At 43.2% G+C, this 17,694-nt stretch overlaps 2 protein-coding genes across 2 annotated transcripts; one reads left to right on the top strand and one right to left on the bottom strand.

The window, feature by feature from the left end:
* The first annotated feature begins 132 nt into the window (after positions 1-132).
* Positions 133-5,705, top strand: mrps11 (mitochondrial ribosomal protein S11). Its single transcript, XM_084541409.1, has 6 exons — positions 133-314; positions 491-586; positions 696-794; positions 3,438-3,567; positions 4,812-4,877; positions 5,393-5,705. Exons 1-6 carry the CDS (start codon positions 226-228, stop codon positions 5,498-5,500), a joined length of 588 nt encoding a protein of 195 aa, XP_084397535.1. The 5' UTR covers positions 133-225; the 3' UTR covers positions 5,501-5,705.
* A 120-nt stretch (positions 5,706-5,825) lies between these two features.
* Positions 5,826-17,341, bottom strand: pdpr (pyruvate dehydrogenase phosphatase regulatory subunit). Its single transcript, XM_084541408.1, has 18 exons — positions 17,227-17,341; positions 16,301-16,574; positions 15,953-16,086; positions 15,431-15,512; positions 15,098-15,261; positions 14,796-14,917; positions 14,414-14,531; positions 14,017-14,166; positions 12,888-13,080; positions 12,529-12,653; positions 12,211-12,366; positions 11,817-11,950; positions 11,467-11,615; positions 11,261-11,373; positions 10,901-10,995; positions 10,708-10,797; positions 9,692-9,874; positions 5,826-8,979 (listed from the first exon to the last, which is right to left on the bottom strand). Exons 2-18 carry the CDS (start codon positions 16,561-16,563, stop codon positions 8,572-8,574), a joined length of 2,679 nt encoding a protein of 892 aa, XP_084397534.1. The 5' UTR covers positions 16,564-16,574; positions 17,227-17,341; the 3' UTR covers positions 5,826-8,571.
* Between the last annotated feature and the right edge of the window lie 353 nt (positions 17,342-17,694).

Here is a 17,694-nt window from a genome sequence, read left to right as displayed (position 1 = left end):
CCCTACATAGAAAATTTATATCTTATAACAGTAGAAGTAAAAATAAATCCTCGAATTTCCATGTCGCAATAGCATACATCGCAGTAGTAATAATGTTGACATGACCTTATCACCCCTCAACATGTTATTGGTCTGATCTGGATTGGCAGCACCTTCAATGTCACGTTTGTTGTGTGTAAAATTATTCAACGTCTCGCTGCGAATGTGTCTATAAACGTTTCAGAGATGTATAAATTCAGCTGTATATTTGTTAATTCCGCAAGTTCCGTGTGCAGACAGCTGACGTCCTCCCTAAATACAAAAGGAGTCTCTCTGTGAGTGTTTCAGGGTACAGTTTACTAGCTCTCTGGTTAGCTAACGGCTAGTTCTGAAAACGTTTTTCTGTTGTTTCGTGTATTTCTACCTAAAATAAATGTCCAGATGAAACAATATTGTTTAGCTAAGTGAATGGATATGTTGCTAGTGAAATTGTGTGTATGTGTGTGTGTAGATTTGGAAGCGGTGGCCTGCAGAGAACATTATGTAGCAGTGCTGTCAGACATCAGGAGACCTCAGCAACCCAGACAACCTCAAAGAAAGACTTCAGGTCAGACAGCAGCATGTTATTTTTGTGCCATTTCCTTCGACCCTATGCATAGAAGCACATCTTACTGCAGTGTCATGATGAGGTATTAATCTTAGTATTAATCCTCCAGCCATTTACCTCCACTGCCTGATGAGGACAGTCCACTGAGATGGGATGGAAAGAAGTTTGAAGAGTTACCCATCGTTCACATTAAAGCCACGTACAACAAGTAAGTGGAAACTAGAGATGATAAAACAAAAGCCTTGCCATTTGGGATTAAATTATTTTCATCAAACTTGAGTTTATTGGATACATTCGTGCCTCAGGAACTGTCTTTTATAGTACACCGATCAGGTATAACATTATGACCACCTTCCTAATATTGTGTAGGTCTCCCTTGTGCCTCCAAAACAGTTGTGACTCATCAGAGAATGGACATGGGCCTTCTGAGGGTGTCCTGTGGTGTCTGGGAACAGATTGTTGTTAGTGGGGGCCTTTGGGTCCCATGGGTTGAGGGGAGGGGCCTCTGTGGATCATCCCACAGATACTTGATCAGTTTGGGATCTAGTGAATTTGGAGGCCTGGGGGGTATTCCAGAAAGCAGGTTTACTGGCTTAACTGGATATGTAAACCCAGAGTTAGCGGTAAACCTGGGATTTCGGTTCCAGAACGCTCAAATATGATCAGGCTATGTAAGTAACTATGGAAACATAGGCTCTGAACTTAACTGGGTATGTAAACCCAGAGTTAGCGGTAAACCTGGGATTTCGGTTCCAGAACGCTCAAAAATGATCAGGCTATGTAAGTAACTATAGTAACATAGGCTCTGAACTTAACCTGGTAGGGGTAGGTTTTGTTCAGGTTATGTTCGGGTATTTAAGTGCACGTTCAGCCAGACCGCTGTTTCCACACTTGTCACACAATGACGTTTCCTTTTGAGGAAGATCCAGTTGACATTGAAGCACAAATCATTCGGGCTATTCACCGTGAGAGGGTGATAAGACCACGACTTAATATCCTTTCTTTTCCTGATGAGTTTTTGCCAGAGCGCTACTGTTTTTCTGCGGAATCTTTAATATATTTAAACAACATTCTCCATCCCCATATTTCGAACGTTACGCATCGTGGATTCGCTCATCGTAATTGTTGCGCGCGCGTGCGGGCTCCACCACTCCACCTCCACCTACAACTGAGAAGTTCATAAATTGGTCATTTTCGAACTTGCAAGGCTACACAAATTAGACATAAGTGATTTAGGCGTAGGCCTATTAGGGAAAATGCATTGCACTTGTTCATTTTGCTCCTCCTGGGAGGTTGAGGGCTCCGATGACGTGCCCCCAGAAATCCCCTCCATCATCGGACGCCCTCGATTGATACTGATCGCCAACTCCTCCACAGGGGTGAGGGGGGACACCGCTGGCCCAGAACCGGTCTTCCTCTCTTCTGCTTTCTTCCTATTGGCTTTGAAATGAATGTAACTTGTTGCAATATGGCAATTCAAGAATATAATACTGGATAAGTGATGTCTAAGATGATGCACCCAGATATATCTTACCAACTTGGACAATGTTTTTATATTTTGTTTTGACCTGCGGCCACGTTCTCTTGAGGGCGGTCGGGTTACATCTAATTAAAAATAATACAATATATGACAAGGTAGTCTATAGTATAAGAAAGTCTCATACAAAGCAGTTAATATGTAGCCTAATATCTACTGAATTATTGTGCTTCTGACACATTAATGTGCTATAGCCTACTAAACTTACGCATTTACGCGGTCGGCAATTCTCTGCCAAGCAAGGTCTCGTTCCTTGGCAGACGCGCAAGTATTGTTTTTTTTCGTGATTATCGCTCTTTCCTCCTCGTACGCCTCGAGCAGAACTTGCTGCTCCGCTTCAGAAAAATAGGCTGCTCTGCGCTTTGCCATTTTTACTCATGGTTTCGACTCTCAATAGATGATGCCTTTATAACTTCGCCGTGATCGCGCACAACTCTGGGTTAAACAATCCGGGGTTGATTGAACTGATTGCTAACCGGTGTTTTGGAACCGACAGCTCGGGTTTAGTCGCCTCAGGTTCAGACAACCCAGAGGTTAAGTTTTATCTCAGTGTTTGTTAAACCTGCTTTCTGGAATACCCCCCAGGTCAACACCTTGTGCTGTTTTTCATGTTTTTTTTTTTTGAGTTGTTCCTAGACCGTTTTTGTGTGTGCCTGTGTCAGGCTGCATCCTGCTGGGGATGGCTGCTGCTATCAAGGAGTGTCATTGCTATGGGGTGGGGGTGCCTGGTCTGGTCTAGGTGGGTGCTACATGTCTAAGTAACATCCACATGAATGCCAGGTCCAAAGGTTTCCCAGCAGAACATTGCATTGTCACAAGATGATCAATGTTATTTACTTCTCCTGTCAGTAGTTTTAATGTTGTGGCTGATCGGTGTTTATTCAGTATCCAGTCAGTTTGCTTTTACAGCTGTGGTTAATCTCAGACACTTGCGCCGCAGGGTTCTGGTTTTTATTAAGGATCAGTCATACTTGAGTTTAGAGAGCAGATTGGAGCCTCCATCTGGGATTTCAAGTTGAGACAAATGAGGGAAATCATTCTTTAAACTGAACATGGTAAAATAAGCAGACGCAGCTAAAAGCGACAGGTGTGTTTTGTTCTTTACAAATGAAGAAATTTGGCTGGAGTGTAAGTTTGGAGAGAAGCGGATTAGTTGGAAGCTGTTATAATTAATGCAGAGCGACACAGATTTTCGTCAGCTGGGAAGCTTAATCACATGTAATTTGTCCTCACTATGGAGCGTCAGTGTAACAGCGTTGATGATGTTCATCAGTTTGAGCTATCGACCTAGTTATCTGCTCTTCTCTGCTCCAGTACGCACATTCAGGTAACAGAGAGCGGAGGACAATCTTTGGTGAGGACGTCCTGCGGCACAGAAGGCTTCAAGAACATCAAGAAATCGACGCCCATCGCGGCTCAGACTGCGGGCATCTCTGCCGCTGCCGTGAGTTCTCTGACAACACTCTGACGCCTGTAATTTATTTTCAGACTGCAGGGCTGGTGCCGCGTTCAAGAAAAAAGGACGGTTTACCGTAGGATTTGTCACGGTGGACAGTCTCTCTAACTGCTGGGACAACTTTTATCCCCGCAGAATGTTGTAGCAATTAAAGTAAGATCAGTACAGCCTCTGCTGCTTCTCCACTCTTTGCAACAACACTTAATTCATGAATATTAAATGTTTGTTGTAAATAACAGCCTCCTCTAAGGACTTTGACAGAGAGGAGCAGTCGGTGCTAAAAAGCTCATTTAGACCCCGTATTAGTGAGATTTATTCAGGCTGCCGGCTACAAGAGTTAAGGTCACAGAGCTTTTTTTCTTTGCAGTGAACACAGGAGAGAGATGAAGGTTTATGGCGTCTATATACAGCTCGAGCAGACTCTGATTTGTCTCGCTGCTGAAAATGTAGAAGTGGTAAAGGCATTTAATACGACCTTTCAACTGCTAACAAGACAAGAGACAAGGAGATAGAGTATCTCATCTTATTAGTGGTAGAAAGCGAACAAAACCTCCAAAAGTCATTCTGGTTAACATCTTTGTCAATTCATTTCCCTCTTCCCTACTGTAGACTAATAGGTTTGACAGATGCTTTTTACATTCTCCATTCATTTGCTGATTATTTTCTGAGAGAACTGTTGATTCAGCTGTGTTTTCATTTTGGTGGTTTGTAGTATTATTGAACTGTATTGTGTTGAATCGACACGTTTCTATTATTATTCTAGGCTAAATAACAAAAGCACTTTAGTGTTTAATTCAATCTAGTTTAACAGCACCGCAAACCACATCCTCCAAAATCATCATCCAGTTGAATTACCACCTTTCTGAGGCTGTTTTAACACAAACTGGACATTAAAACAGTCGTGAAGCTCAGGTTTAGTGCAGGACTGTTGTATTAAAATGCATTCATTTTACCTAATGTACCTGTGTTGTTCATTTTGAGCTTAATAGTGTTTAGCAAAACAGTGAAAACACAATACACAATATCCAGCAGATAGACCTGTTCTGCACGTCACTTCTGTAAATCAAAACATTTTTTAGCTGTATTTTAATTGAACTAATCATATATGCTAGGCTTCATGTTTTTAGGACCATGATGGTTATCCATTTTTTTGACTGCATTGGGCTTTTTCTGAACAGACGAAGGCTGTTCGTGTAAACGTTAATCCTCTGTATGTCTCCTCTTCCGAACAGAAAGCAACAGGGAAGGGAGTTAAGTTCGTACGTGTGATGGTCAAAGGTCTTGGTCCTGGACGTCTGGTAAGTAGTGTTCAGCCTTTAAGGGAAACTGGCATAAAAGACAGATTAAAAGAAGTTGCTTGGAAGCCATTTACAAGAAACACACAATATCTGAGGGGGAAAGTTGGTCTGGAACCTCTCCGCTGGGAACAGATTACGCTCTCTGCTCTGAAGACTCCAGCAGCACATGTAGTATATGGAACAACTTTATTGCACGACGTGTTTCCTTCAAATAAAGTTGTTCGATGTACTGCAATTATTTTTTGAGTCTTAACCTTTTGATTAAGAAAATGATTTCAGGTCTTCATCTCGTCTTTAACATATTCTTGGTTCTTTGTTATATTTCAGTTACAGGCCAGCATGTTAAAGGGGTGGGATGTTATACCATTGACCTGCTTTTTAATAATCTAAGAGAGGGCGTTCAGCTCCAGTAAACCTGTCACCGCGTATAGAACCAGCCCTCCAATTAATTTCTGACTTGATCTGTTGCATTAGCCCTCTTAATGAACGAATGCGTTTTTCCCTCTCTTGCGCAGTCTGCAGTCAAAGGCTTGACGATGGGAGGCCTAGAGGTGGTGTCTATCACCGACAACACCCCCGTGCCACACAACGGATGTCGCCCACGCAAAGCCAGAAGGACCTGATCTCGGAGTGCCCTAAGTCACCGCGACAGGAGGACGCTGTCGTGCTGTAACATGCTAATTAAAGTGTTTTGTTGTGTAACTCTCCCGGCTCTGAGCTGACCTTGCATAACGTGTTTTGCCGAAGTAATTGCTGATAGGGTTGTTTATGAGCAGAGAACAGGTGTTTTGTTTGTTGGCACATAAATAAACTGTTGGTCTCACTTCAGGCACTCTGATGTTCATTAACGGACTGATGTTTGCACAAAACACAGAGAGGCATCCAGAGCTGGAGGCAGCAGGGACTGATCATCACATATGAGAAGTGAACAGATGACACAAATACAACTTTTTGGTTCTTTTATTTATTTATTTTTTTTTTACGTGAAGCTCTTTAGACAGGCAGACATCTGTTTAACACGGCGTAAATACATCAGGAGAAAGCTGCTTACAGATAAGTCTAGTGCGAGAGACAGGACAAGCATGGACCAGACCACTATCCCGTTTACGGAGTGTCACTCTGCTGGAGTGCTGCACGGACAGACCAACATTTTTGTGTCGGTCAGGATGTCATGATTTACATCTTAAACCTTTTCAGGGGATGTAGTTCCATAACGACTATATATTTGTTAACCGTTTCATTCAAACATAGGCGACCGCTTCTCTTTTGTCCCCACTAGTGGCCATGTAGCTCTCTAAACCAAACATGTGAATCACTAGAACTGTACGTTTTATTCGGGCCTTATTGGTAAAGCACTGATATGATAAAACCGAGCACACGTTCAGAAATGTCTAAAATGCATCTGTTCTACATTTGGGGCCTTCAACGTTCATCACATAAACGTGGCACTGCAGCACAGAGGTGAGGCTCAGTTGCCACAGTTAACAGCTCTCAAACTGACCGAATCCAGGCTCTCGCATGCGAACGCCTCATTCGATATATAAACACATTTTTACAAACATGAGACGCACGTAAAGAAAGTTAGCCCTTTAACTAGCAGTGTCCAAGAACCTGCTGCTTGAGATTCAGTGAGTGATAACCGCCGTGGGACAACACAGGATTTGTTTGTAAAATGTAGAGAAGAAGTGAACGCTTATTGTCCTGCTGGTAAAACTGGCTCCTCCCAAAGGTCCACTGATAAAGGTTCATTAATGCCATCTGCGCGCTGAACATTTTACGCATCTGTCCTTACATGGTGCGCCGCACGAGGCCGAGATGCTCTCCCGTTACAACGTGTTCGATGAGGGTTTTTTTGTGCGGTCATTTACCTCTCGAAGATGAAAGTGCTTTTCAGGGGTCTTTCTAGGGGATACATTTAAGTGCTGCTGCTGATTGAGTTCGAAAGGATTTGCAGAAAAAGGAAAATAAATAAGTCTTGGATTTACTCAGCAAATGTTCATCAACACACACTGCAGACAAAATATAAAGAAATAAGCTAAGGATACACTCTGTAGTCATGTAGTCTGATATTAAAGATGATCGTATCACACAGATCCACCAGATAGTGTCCTGCCACTCAGGTACGCCATTATCGTGTGTGATGAAATCCAACTTTCAACTGCCTCTTACAACACATTACACTACACTGAAGTGACAAACTACATCTCCACCAGCTCCAGACATGCTGCTCTGTAGCTCTGCCTGACCTTTGAGCTCTGAGGGAGGATTATGAGATGTTTACAAATCCACACGTATGAAAATGTCAGTCATTACTGATAGATGATATTTACACGTATTTATAATGATGATCAGTCTGAAGGACACTGCCAGAATTAAAAAAAAAAAAGAATCCAAGTATCTGATATTACGGTTATAGAAAAAAAGGGAGGTGCTGAAAATAAAGATTTTATACACACTAGCTATACAAAAATACATCGTTTTATTTTAGATCTCAGTGAAGTCCTTCCTTTACACAAACACCTAAACCCCAGAGGTTTAAAAGACAAATCACCAGATATCGTGGATTAAAACAAACAACAAGTCTGGGATTACAGGTCCAGTTAAAAGATTTCCTCTCCCCTCTCCTTACTTTCCCTCATCTGTGGTTCACCCACACATTCAACAGAACGCCAATAAAACTTAAAGATGAGCATCGAAAAAGTGCAAGAACGTCTCAAAAAACGACCACAAAACATAAATAACACATCGGGGTATATCACTCTAAGTACAGTGCCACAGAAAACACTGACAAAAGGACAGCTCACAGCCGAAGACGAAGACATTACTAAGGGGAGGGAAGCGGCTTTGCTTTTAAGCTTCAGGGAAGGCCTGGGAAGTATGAAGACTGGAGTGGAAGAGGAGTAATGGGCACACAAAACACTTGTTTACTAATGCTTTGTCATTCAATTAAAAACAAAAACGTAATGCTCTTCTTAATGCTCTGAAAAGGATACTTTCCTTCAGTGTCATGTATAATATAATGAGGCTGACAGTAGTGGAAAATATAAAGTATCTGAATTAGGCCACACCACTATTTATGTCACGCCCCTCGTGTTCTTTACAGCAGTAAATTTACAGTTTGTAAAATGACAGAAGAGTCCACAACTACATTGACTGTGCAAGCCTTTACACATCAACACTAACATTTCTTTTACACTCGTCCAGACTGTGCAGTGTGGAAACTTCACAGTACCTGGAAAACCGCCGGAGAAGATTGTCGACCAAAAGTCCCCTCTGAATGGGTTAAAGTGAACAAAGTGAAAGAGTCTTCAACAACTAGTGTTGGTCTTGCCTTGAAAAAGGGCACTTAACCACAGACTGTCTCAGTAAAGCAGCCACGAGACTGTGTAGATTGTGTCTGAGGGTGAAGCAGAGCAGGGCTGGAAAAATAAACTGCAGATTTCATGAGACAGGAGCTCTGTATTTGATACAGCTCACGCTTTTGGTGGCTCTTGAATATTGCACTTTGAAGGAGGGAGACGCAACACTGAATCTAAATATCAGAGGGACAAGGGACAAGGAGTGAATGTGCATACAGCCTTCTCATTAGGAGCTAAAATAGGGAGGAAACGTTGGCACTGCGAGGTAAGAGCAGGAGTGGATTTGGTGAACTGAAGGAGTGTCGCAGATGCTCGCACGCAGGGAGGTTTTCTATTCACTTCCCCTGGAGGTTTGTGAGCTCCATGTCGTCCCTGCGGCGCTTCTGTTGGGTGAAGAGGGAGCTGAAGGGGTAGAGTTTGGCTTTGGCTGGGTAGCGCTGGCCGGCTATGTCCACCTCGTAGTCCCCTCGGTTGATGAAGTCCGGAGTGATGGGCGTGGGGAGCCCCTCGGGGCCCGGAGGCGGAGACACAAAGCCCAGGCAGACGTGGCGCTCCAGAGTGTAGCTGAAGGCGCTGCTGGTGGTCGTCCCGGCCAGCTGACCGTTACGGTAGACGGGCTCACCCCACCACGGCCACAGGTCCAGCTCTGTGTCGTGGTCCTCCAGAACCAGCATGACGAACCGCCGAAACACGCCGTCCTGACGCTGCTGCAGCAGTGCCTCGCGGCCGAGGAAATCAGTGTCCTGATGGTGAGAGGAAGAAAGGAGGGAGGTTTAGACAGAGGACAAGAGATGAGAATAATGTGTCAGGGGTAGAGAGAAATTAAAGAAGGTCACAGAGAGAAGGTTGTTGAGAAAAGGACACCGCTTACAGAGCCTGGCCCTGCACAGCACAGCTCTGCTGACATAATTACAGAAAAGCGATTCCATTTAATTTCACACAGTTTTCCCCAAAGATCATCTGAAAAGAGTCTGTAAAACCGGTGTTAAACAGCGGGGTTCTTTCATTAATACTGTGCTGACATTATGGCCGTGAGCGAGACATATTACACCTGATGCCCCACTGTTTTCAAAATGAGACTGATGGTAAACTTTACAACTGGTAGTTTACAGCCACCTGTTGTGCCTGCAGGTGCAGTCTGGTGACAAATGTTCCTCCACATCCCATTAAAGATCCCACAAGATGCTGAAGGTTTCAGCCAAGCAGACTTCTTTAATTATTCTGTTCCTCTCTCATATTTCAACTGTTTTACAGCAAGAATGTCGAGTGTAAGATTTAAGAGATGCAGGTTGGCAAAGTCATCGTGTTAAACTAGAGATAGTGGAATAAAATGCAACTACATTATTGAATCACCCCTTCACCAAAGGACTGAAACACCACAATGAAAAGGAATAAATAGCCTCTAAGGGCTGAGATGAGATATTATGAGACCACAGAGCTAAACTGGAAACAGACCTTGTCAAACTTGACCCTGAACTCTCGTCCACACTCCAGCGGGGTGGTGAAGGCGTCGAGGTCCTGGCCCCAGAAGGCAAAGAACTTCTCTATGCGAAGGCTGCGGAGTGCGTAGTACCCTGCATTACGAACGCCATACTTCTGTCCCACAGACATCACCTCGTTGTACACGTGCAGCGCATACTGTGGGGAGCAGAGGAACAACGATGTTACACTTGTTTCGTGCGAAATGTCAGATGTCAGAATTTTATCTCTCAGTGTAGACTGGTATATTTCATGCTTATAGTGGAGCCTTGCACGCAGTCTGCTCACCTACCAAACTCAAAAGTGATAAGCAAGTTAATTTGTGATTGCACAAACCCGGCATCCTTCCACTGGGAGTATGATTCAGCATTCAAAATCATCCTCAGCTCTCTTTTTGTGAGACTTTCAGTTGAAGTGATTCTGATTCTTGCCGAACTAACAAGACATGGGAAGTTGTAGCACCTCTGTCCAACCATAACTCCAGCAGCTGACAGCCAGCATATTCCCCGTTGTGTTAGGTTGAGGCAGTTGAGAAAACTATGACCATAATCAGTCTTAGCTGCTCTAACAAAGTTAAATGGACAATTATTCATTCATTCAATGAATGGCTCATGTTATTTATGCTTTTAAATGATCTAATTCGTGAATAGCATAAAAGTATTCAGGTTAGGATTCGTGGGAGAGACACTTTTGTATCATTCAGAGTTTAGGTATTAGGAAAGTACAAAAACACTGCCACCATGAGGTCAAACTGGTAATTTAACGAAGCATCTAAATTTGCATAAACATTTATTTTTGTTGTGGTGACTCCAAAACATTGTAAAGACAAATAGTTTGTGGATTATCAGTAAAAAAAAAAAAAAAAAGGATAAACCTATAAAATAGCCCTGGGTTACTCATGACTCTATTTATTGCATTTGGTAGTTAAAGCTGGCGTTAATAACCATCCTGTTAGAAGGTGACTAGTGTCTGTGTGTGAGTGAAGGTCGAACCTCTATGGGGATGTAGAGCATGAAACCTGGTTCTCCGGTGTGAGTCATACTCATTACTCTGATCCCATTGGCATAGCCCACACTCATCTCCTGTAAACACACATGTACACACAAACATGGTCAGTTACTGCTCTTGACAATGTAAGGAGATGGACAGAAAAGGAACTACTAATAATAACGGGGCCTTTCCTACCTTACAGAACATGGAGGGGAAGTGGTCAGGCGTCATGGAAACATATGACAGCTCAGCCAGAACATCCATAGCACGAGGTCCAATTAGATTTAAAGCTAAAGGTAAAGGATCAGAGTTATCAACAATGGGTTCAACATGATTAATAGAGCTCAGCCTGTTTAGGTACATCTACCTTCCTAATCATCAGCTGGTGTTTTACTGTGCATGCAAAAACAGAATCTAACACGTTATTGGCTAACCACCCTCCATATACCCACTTAGTCCCCCTGATGTCTAATTTATACATCAGGGGGACCGTGGATGTGTTTAAATGTGCACAAGACGACAGCATCACATCAGAACCTCGGCCGTGGTGCTTACCTGTGTACTTCCAGCTGACGTCCTCTAGGTGGAGGTGTGGGTCATTGGGCATGTGTTTCTTTATCCAGGACCAACAGTGAACCTGCTGGTCTGTTGGAGAGACGATGAAGAAGCTAGAGAGCGAACAAAAATGTGAGTTATTTAAATATACAGTACAAACTCTGTTTATAAGTGTCTATGGCGTTACTGCACAAGATGATTCAGACCTGTTCTTGCTGAGGCGGACCACACTGCAGTCGTTCTCATAGCCCCCCCTCTCATTCAGCATGCCAGTGTGGACGATGTGTCCGACTGGAACATCCAGGTCATTGGCACAGAGATGCTGCAGCAGCTCCAAAGCCTGGTCCCCTGTTGACTGGGACATCAGGACAGATCAGAAAGTTTGATTAAAATAATAATTAAATCGCATCATTTTATTTTATTTACAATACATTGCTATGTTTTTGGTACAGTAAGGCCGATGGACAACACATCCTGAGCCTTTTGCTGCGTGCTTATGAGTTTTAGTAGGTAGTTCAGCAGCACTATGAGTTGTTCGTAGTGCATCATCACTTACAGTCAATTCGAACTTGGTGAAGGAGGACATGTCAATGACACAGACAGCCTCTTTGCAGCATTTCACCTCCGCTCCAACTATGTCAAACCAGTCTGGCTTGTAGAAAGTCTTACTCTGGTCCAGAGATAGCAGATCTAAAGTGACAAACCAATTAAACCAGGTGAAAAAAGATGAGACAGACTGATTGTTGGTTGTTTTAAAGCCATGGTGATAAATAACTGATATAAGGTATACAGCACTATACAAAATTTCACGAGAAAGCATTGCGAGAACATGAAGCATTGCATCTAAAGTAACTGACTTTTACTGTACTTAAAAACCATTTTGATTCTTCAGGCTCTCTGATGACTTTAGATAGCTAAAATGTTTAGTGCTGATGTTCAGAGATCTGTACCTTTTCCTGGAGGCACAAAGTATTTGGGCCTTTCAAAGCCGTGTTTCTCCATCCACCGAGCCCCCTGCGTGTCCAGACGGTCATACAGAGGACTGGTCCTCAACTGACGTCCAGTCTGGAAGTCCCACCGAGGAACTTTCAGTTCATAGAGCAGGGCTGGACACATGAACACATACATTAGAAGAATAGATAGCGGTGCAACATTAAAATACATCAAACAACAACTATTCTCGTCTTTGTCGCAGTCTTTTACTTATCTGGGTGTATTTGTCTGATTAAAAAACACAACACATAATATGTAAAGAGTTCGCTACTCACGCATGACTTCCATCACTCTGTGTCGCAGGAAGGTCCGGCTGCTCTGCAGGTTGCCAAAGCGTTTGATGTCCAGCGGCCAGACATTGGCAGTGGGGTAGCCATAGGTCATCCACTCGGCCAAGTACCTGGACACCAAACCACACCACAGACCCTTTGTGCTTCATTGCAATACAGTCAAATCATCTGCACATCATAGTGTCGACCACTTCAATTAATAACTTGAGGCTGATTTTGTTTTATTTATTTTTTTTATATTTCAGCCGACTCTCTAAGTAATTTTATCAGAACTCTTTCATGTTAGTCCTCACATATACTAGTGTACGCTATAGTCTAGTAAACACACATATTCTCTTGCTTACTTGCCAGCCCCTCCTGCAAAGGCAAGACCAGAGGAGTTCATGCCTGCCAGCACATAGTAGCCAGAGACGCCTGGAGTTTCTCCCATGAGACAGCGCATGTCAGGTGTGAAGGACTCCGGACAGTTGACCAGCTGATGGATCTCAGCAGATTCAAGACCCGGCATCCTCCTCAGCAGGGCACTGAGGATAGGCTCTGAAGGTAGAAGACAGAAGGGGTTGGTATACAGTCTTTTAAACATCTACTCTAAAAGACAGCATCTGTACATTGTTGTTGTTGTTGTTGTTTTTTTTATATACAGCAATTAACACACATTTGGTGAGCCGTAATATTTCTCAACATATAAAGGCACATTTTCCATAAACTCCTGGGCTTTCTGCCATGAACACAAGACTGTCCTCTTGCCCTTCACTATTACTTCTTCCCTCTCTGAAGGACAGAAACAACTACCAAACCACCACCCATCACAAATCATATAACACTGTGAGAGACTCTGGAAGCTACCACACCTGGCGAACGGCAGGATCGCCCCCCTTTTCCCATATTATTCCATCAACAGTCCCGCATGTTATTCCAACATAAATGCTGACTCAGTATCAATAACACACGATATATGAGGACGGCAATCCGTGTTAATCACTGATTTGGAAATTGCACAACATAATACATTTAATGGCTTGTAATCCAAAATTATAAAAAAAACTTGAGACTTTGCTTGGGCTGCAACTAACAGTGGTGTCACTGTGGGGTTTGGTCATGTGCTGCAGTTGAGGGTTGGTTGGTAATAAACTACGGTTTATGACAGTGTGTCAAGCTGTATGAGGAATGTCACATTACTAGCATAAGGCCAAGGTTAAAAGACAGGTGTGGGTCTGTGTGTGTTTGTGAGTGTGTGTACAGATAGGTGTGTAAGGTCAAAAACATTTCAGAGTAGCCTAAAAATAGAGATCGTCAGTCTAACTGTGTCCACGTCTTCATAATGTTACATCATGGTTTCTGCAGTTATCCAAATGAACAAAGGTTTTTTTTTTGGCCTTCAGGAATGAAACTGCAAATGTTTGGTTCATAATTCCAGAAACTACATTTCACTAACAACCTCCCCTCACACCTTCCCATCCCACCCTCCTTTACCGAAGTGATCCCAGTCCTCCTGCATGTTCTGGAAATCCAGCTGGTTGCGGCCCTCTGTGAAGATGGGTTTGGGGTTCTTCTCGAACCCTCCCGACAGCAGGCCTCCCTGCCACGGCCGTGCATATATCCTGCCGTCCATATCCATCACCACTAAAAACAAGACACACATTCAGTGAGGCCATATCAATATGGCTGTCATTGTCCATGATCAGCATATCATTAATATCTATGAAAAGGTGTAGACTGGTCGAGACTGGAAGCCAGTTTGAGGGAGGTTTGCAGTAAGTGCTATAAGTTATTTATGACCAAGAAACCAATTATTAAAAGGAGGTTTTTCTTTCCACTAACCCCTAGTACAAAAGAATTTAATCTTCCCAAGCGTTATGATATCAGAGACCTGGTGTGTTGGGTGAAAGTGGCTCCTGAAGAGGTTTGGTGAGGAGGTAGAAGTGTTCACAGCCGTGGAGAGGAACTGACACCTTCATCTCGCTGGCCTGGCCCAGCTCATAAGCCCACTAGACCAGACACAGACAGCGTTAATTCACATATTCAGTATGTTGAACATTAAACTGACACCTGCTTAAGCTAATGACAAACAACACAAAACTATTTCCCTGTGGGAAACTCTATAGCCTGTACTGCAGATTCTCACAATTTGCTCACTCGGACCCAGTTTCATATTGAATTAACAGAGAAAAAATGACAATTCCTAAATGTTTACAAAGGTGTTCACTCACAAATTCCCCTATCTAATACCTCTCCCCACTCTGGAAATTTACCTGTCCAGCGCAGTTGACAAAGTATTCACACTCAATGGAGCCACGGTCAGTCTCCACAGACACTACCTGACCCTTCTCCACGAGAACCTGCTGAACACTGGTTCGCTCCAGGATCTGAACCCCTGGATACGGTGAGAAAGACAAAGAGATGGAGCAGCAGGAAAGGGGGAGAATACAAATAGATAGCAGAGATGATGAGCATAAGCAACGGTAAACAGGTTCAGGCTCCCTGGTAAACATTTTGCCTAAAATGGTCCATTACTGATCTAATCTATCAAAGCCAAGTTGTGAGTTCATGTTACCTTGCCCAGCAGCAGCCACAGCTAAGGCGTGGTTGACATCAGGCGGAGACACCACAGCATCCGCAGGGAGGTGAAGCGCCCCCACCAGGTCATGAATGTTAACAAGAGGGTGAAGTTTGGCCACTTCTTTAGGTTTAATTATGTTACAGGTGATTCCCATAACCCTGAAAATGGGAAGAAAGGTTATTTAACAGTCTGCTCAACCAACAGGAACACTCAGCCCAAGCTGTGCAGATATGATTTTCTACCACAAAAAAATAAATAAATAAATGTCTTCAATTAACATACATAAGCCTGTAGGTATCTCTACTAAATATTGACTTGCTGTCTTACCTGAGTCTCGATGCCAGGCGCTTAAGAGAGATAAAGCGATCTTGATTCTGTGCCAGACACAGAGACCCTGTCTTCACATAACCTGCAACACGTACCAAACACAAACCAGGTCACATATTGTATTTCTTCAGCCTTCTCAAATACAGTAAGGGGATTCATCATTATCATTCTAGCAAAACCACACAGTCAGTCTTAACCCAAGGCACATCAAATGATATCTTGGACTTCAGTAGAAAATGGCTGGTAGTGTCGGCCACATGCAAAAGTTACAGCTGCAATACAATAAAGATTACTGCACTGAAATATGCTCATAGCGCCATGCACATGTTGTAAATGTTTGCTTTACACTCATTTTGTAACATAGATTATAAATAAAATAAAGAACTTGTGGTCACATGCAACTGGGGAGTATTTGTGTTAATATAATGGCAGTAAAAATAATAAGATTTAATTATGATACTGTAGTCCTTTTCTTTAACACCAGGCAGGATTACATACGAGTAAACGCAAAATGTGTCTGACCTGTTTTGATCCCCGTCTCCTCTTCCAGTTGCTGGTAAAGACTACTGGAATAGTTGGCCATTTGACACTCAATGGAAATAGGCTTGGCCACACTGACAATGCCAGCACACAGTCTGGTTGTTCCTGCACCAAGTCTGGTAAGAATAAGCAAATAAAACAGCAGCAGATTCACTATCACTTCTTAATGCTCAAACTGTCTCTATTCCCCCAACAGGAATGTCAAGTGTTTGTATTGATAACAGCAGGAAAGAGAGAACTAGAGGGAGCTTTCTCAGGCACTTGGTCTTAAATGTTGTTTATTAAGTTGAAAGGCCAACATTCCCCACAAATGAAAGATGTTTATCTCACCTGCCCTGCTCCAGGAGCACAATATCAGTCCAGCCCAGTTTGGCCAGGTGGTAGGCCACCGATGTTCCCACAATACCCCCTCCACAGATCACAACCCGGGCTTGGCTGGGCAGTGGGGGCGGCTGGGAGTCTCCGCTAACAGCCATACACTGGGGGGACGTCCGGAGGCCCCTAACGGCCAACCTGTAGCCGGTCTGGGGAAGCAGCAGCCTGGGGAGCAGGACAGGGGACAGAGCCCTGGAGCTCCGCACACAGCTGCACATGGCTGTGCTTTCTGCGAACATATACCCACAAAAAACTCACATACTGATCACGTATTTCAGAATTAAAGGTTATTGGTAGGTTAAACTGTCAACACTGCAAATGTCATTAAGTTTATACAAGGTTACACAGAGAGGCATTGCTTTTTTTCCTACTGTAGTCGCAGATCTTTTCAAGACTGCGAAGGCTATTCAGCAAGTATTTGTCTCGACTAACCCAGGGTGACATTAAAAACAAGTTCAACACTTTTTCAAGCAGACAAGGCCTTAGAGAAGCCATTGAGGTTATACTGTAACTGCCCCTCAAGACCACACTTGCAGACTACTCTTAGCTCTTAAGCATAACAGCAGTTACACTATGTTTACACCCTTAGCAACATAGCTAGCTTTAGCTTACTGTACGCCGTTACGTCCACAAAACACCACGGCCTTTAACTCACAGGCAAAGAGGGTGGCTTCTCTGTAAATTTTCAAAATTGCATTAAAGTTTCCTGATATTTCTCAGCGTTTGTGCTGACTGGGTTAAAGCTGGTTGGTGGCAATGGTAGCCACACAGCGTAGCTTAGGCTAACGAAGCGCTAGCTCGTGTGGATTGTTTTTGCTCCTCGTCAGCTAAATGACGAACACGACGTTTCTTTCGTTTGTGCACAGCCACGCAACACTCACCAAATCAGCCAAGTCCTGGCCTTTTGATATTATAGCGACAGAAGTGAACACCGGTGGACACTGTGATATGACTGAAAGTCTTGTTTGGGTACCGCAGGCGGAGTCAATGTCAGAGTAGACTCAATAACAAGTAGCACTTCCGGTGTAAGTCTTCAAAATTAAATTTGATTAATGCCGCAATTACACAACAAACAGGCACTTGAGTGTACTTTAATTAAATAAGAGTTTAGTAATAAATTAATAAATTAATAAATAGGAAGAATTTTGTGTTTCGACACTTTATAATGTGTGTTATACGGAGAAGCAGTTGTTTTGACTGTGTACTGTGTGTACTGTGTGTGCTGACTTAAAAATAAAGAAACATTTGCCTATAATACTGTACTTGTTGATTTTGCAGTGATCAAATATGGCACATAAATTAAGTGGCTGAGTTAAGGTTGAATTAAGTCCTCTCATAGCAGTGACATG

The sequence above is a fragment of the Chelon labrosus genome, assembly GCF_963514085.1.
Source record: "Chelon labrosus genome assembly, chromosome: 3".
NCBI classification, from domain to species: domain Eukaryota; kingdom Metazoa; phylum Chordata; class Actinopteri; order Mugiliformes; family Mugilidae; genus Chelon; species Chelon labrosus.
Note: the sequence above shows the minus strand (reverse complement) of the source record. Positions and strands in the feature narration are given on the sequence as shown.

Coding starts and splice junctions, on each gene's coding strand:
- mrps11 (XM_084541409.1), top strand. CDS start 226: ATGTATAAATTCAGCTGTATATTTGTTAATTCCGCAAGTTCCGTGTGC. Junction 315..490: donor AATACAAAAGGAGTCTCTCT/GTGAGTGTTTCA, acceptor GTGTGTGTGTAG/ATTTGGAAGCGGTGGCCTGC. Junction 3,568..4,811: donor CGGGCATCTCTGCCGCTGCC/GTGAGTTCTCTG, acceptor TCTTCCGAACAG/AAAGCAACAGGGAAGGGAGT.
- pdpr (XM_084541408.1), bottom strand. CDS start 16,563: ATGTGCAGCTGTGTGCGGAGCTCCAGGGCTCTGTCCCCTGTCCTGCTC. Junction 11,374..11,466: donor GTCCGCCTCAGCAAGAACAG/GTCTGAATCATC, acceptor TTCGCTCTCTAG/CTTCTTCATCGTCTCTCCAA. Junction 10,996..11,260: donor CGTCAGCTGGAAGTACACAG/GTAAGCACCACG, acceptor CTTTACCTTTAG/CTTTAAATCTAATTGGACCT.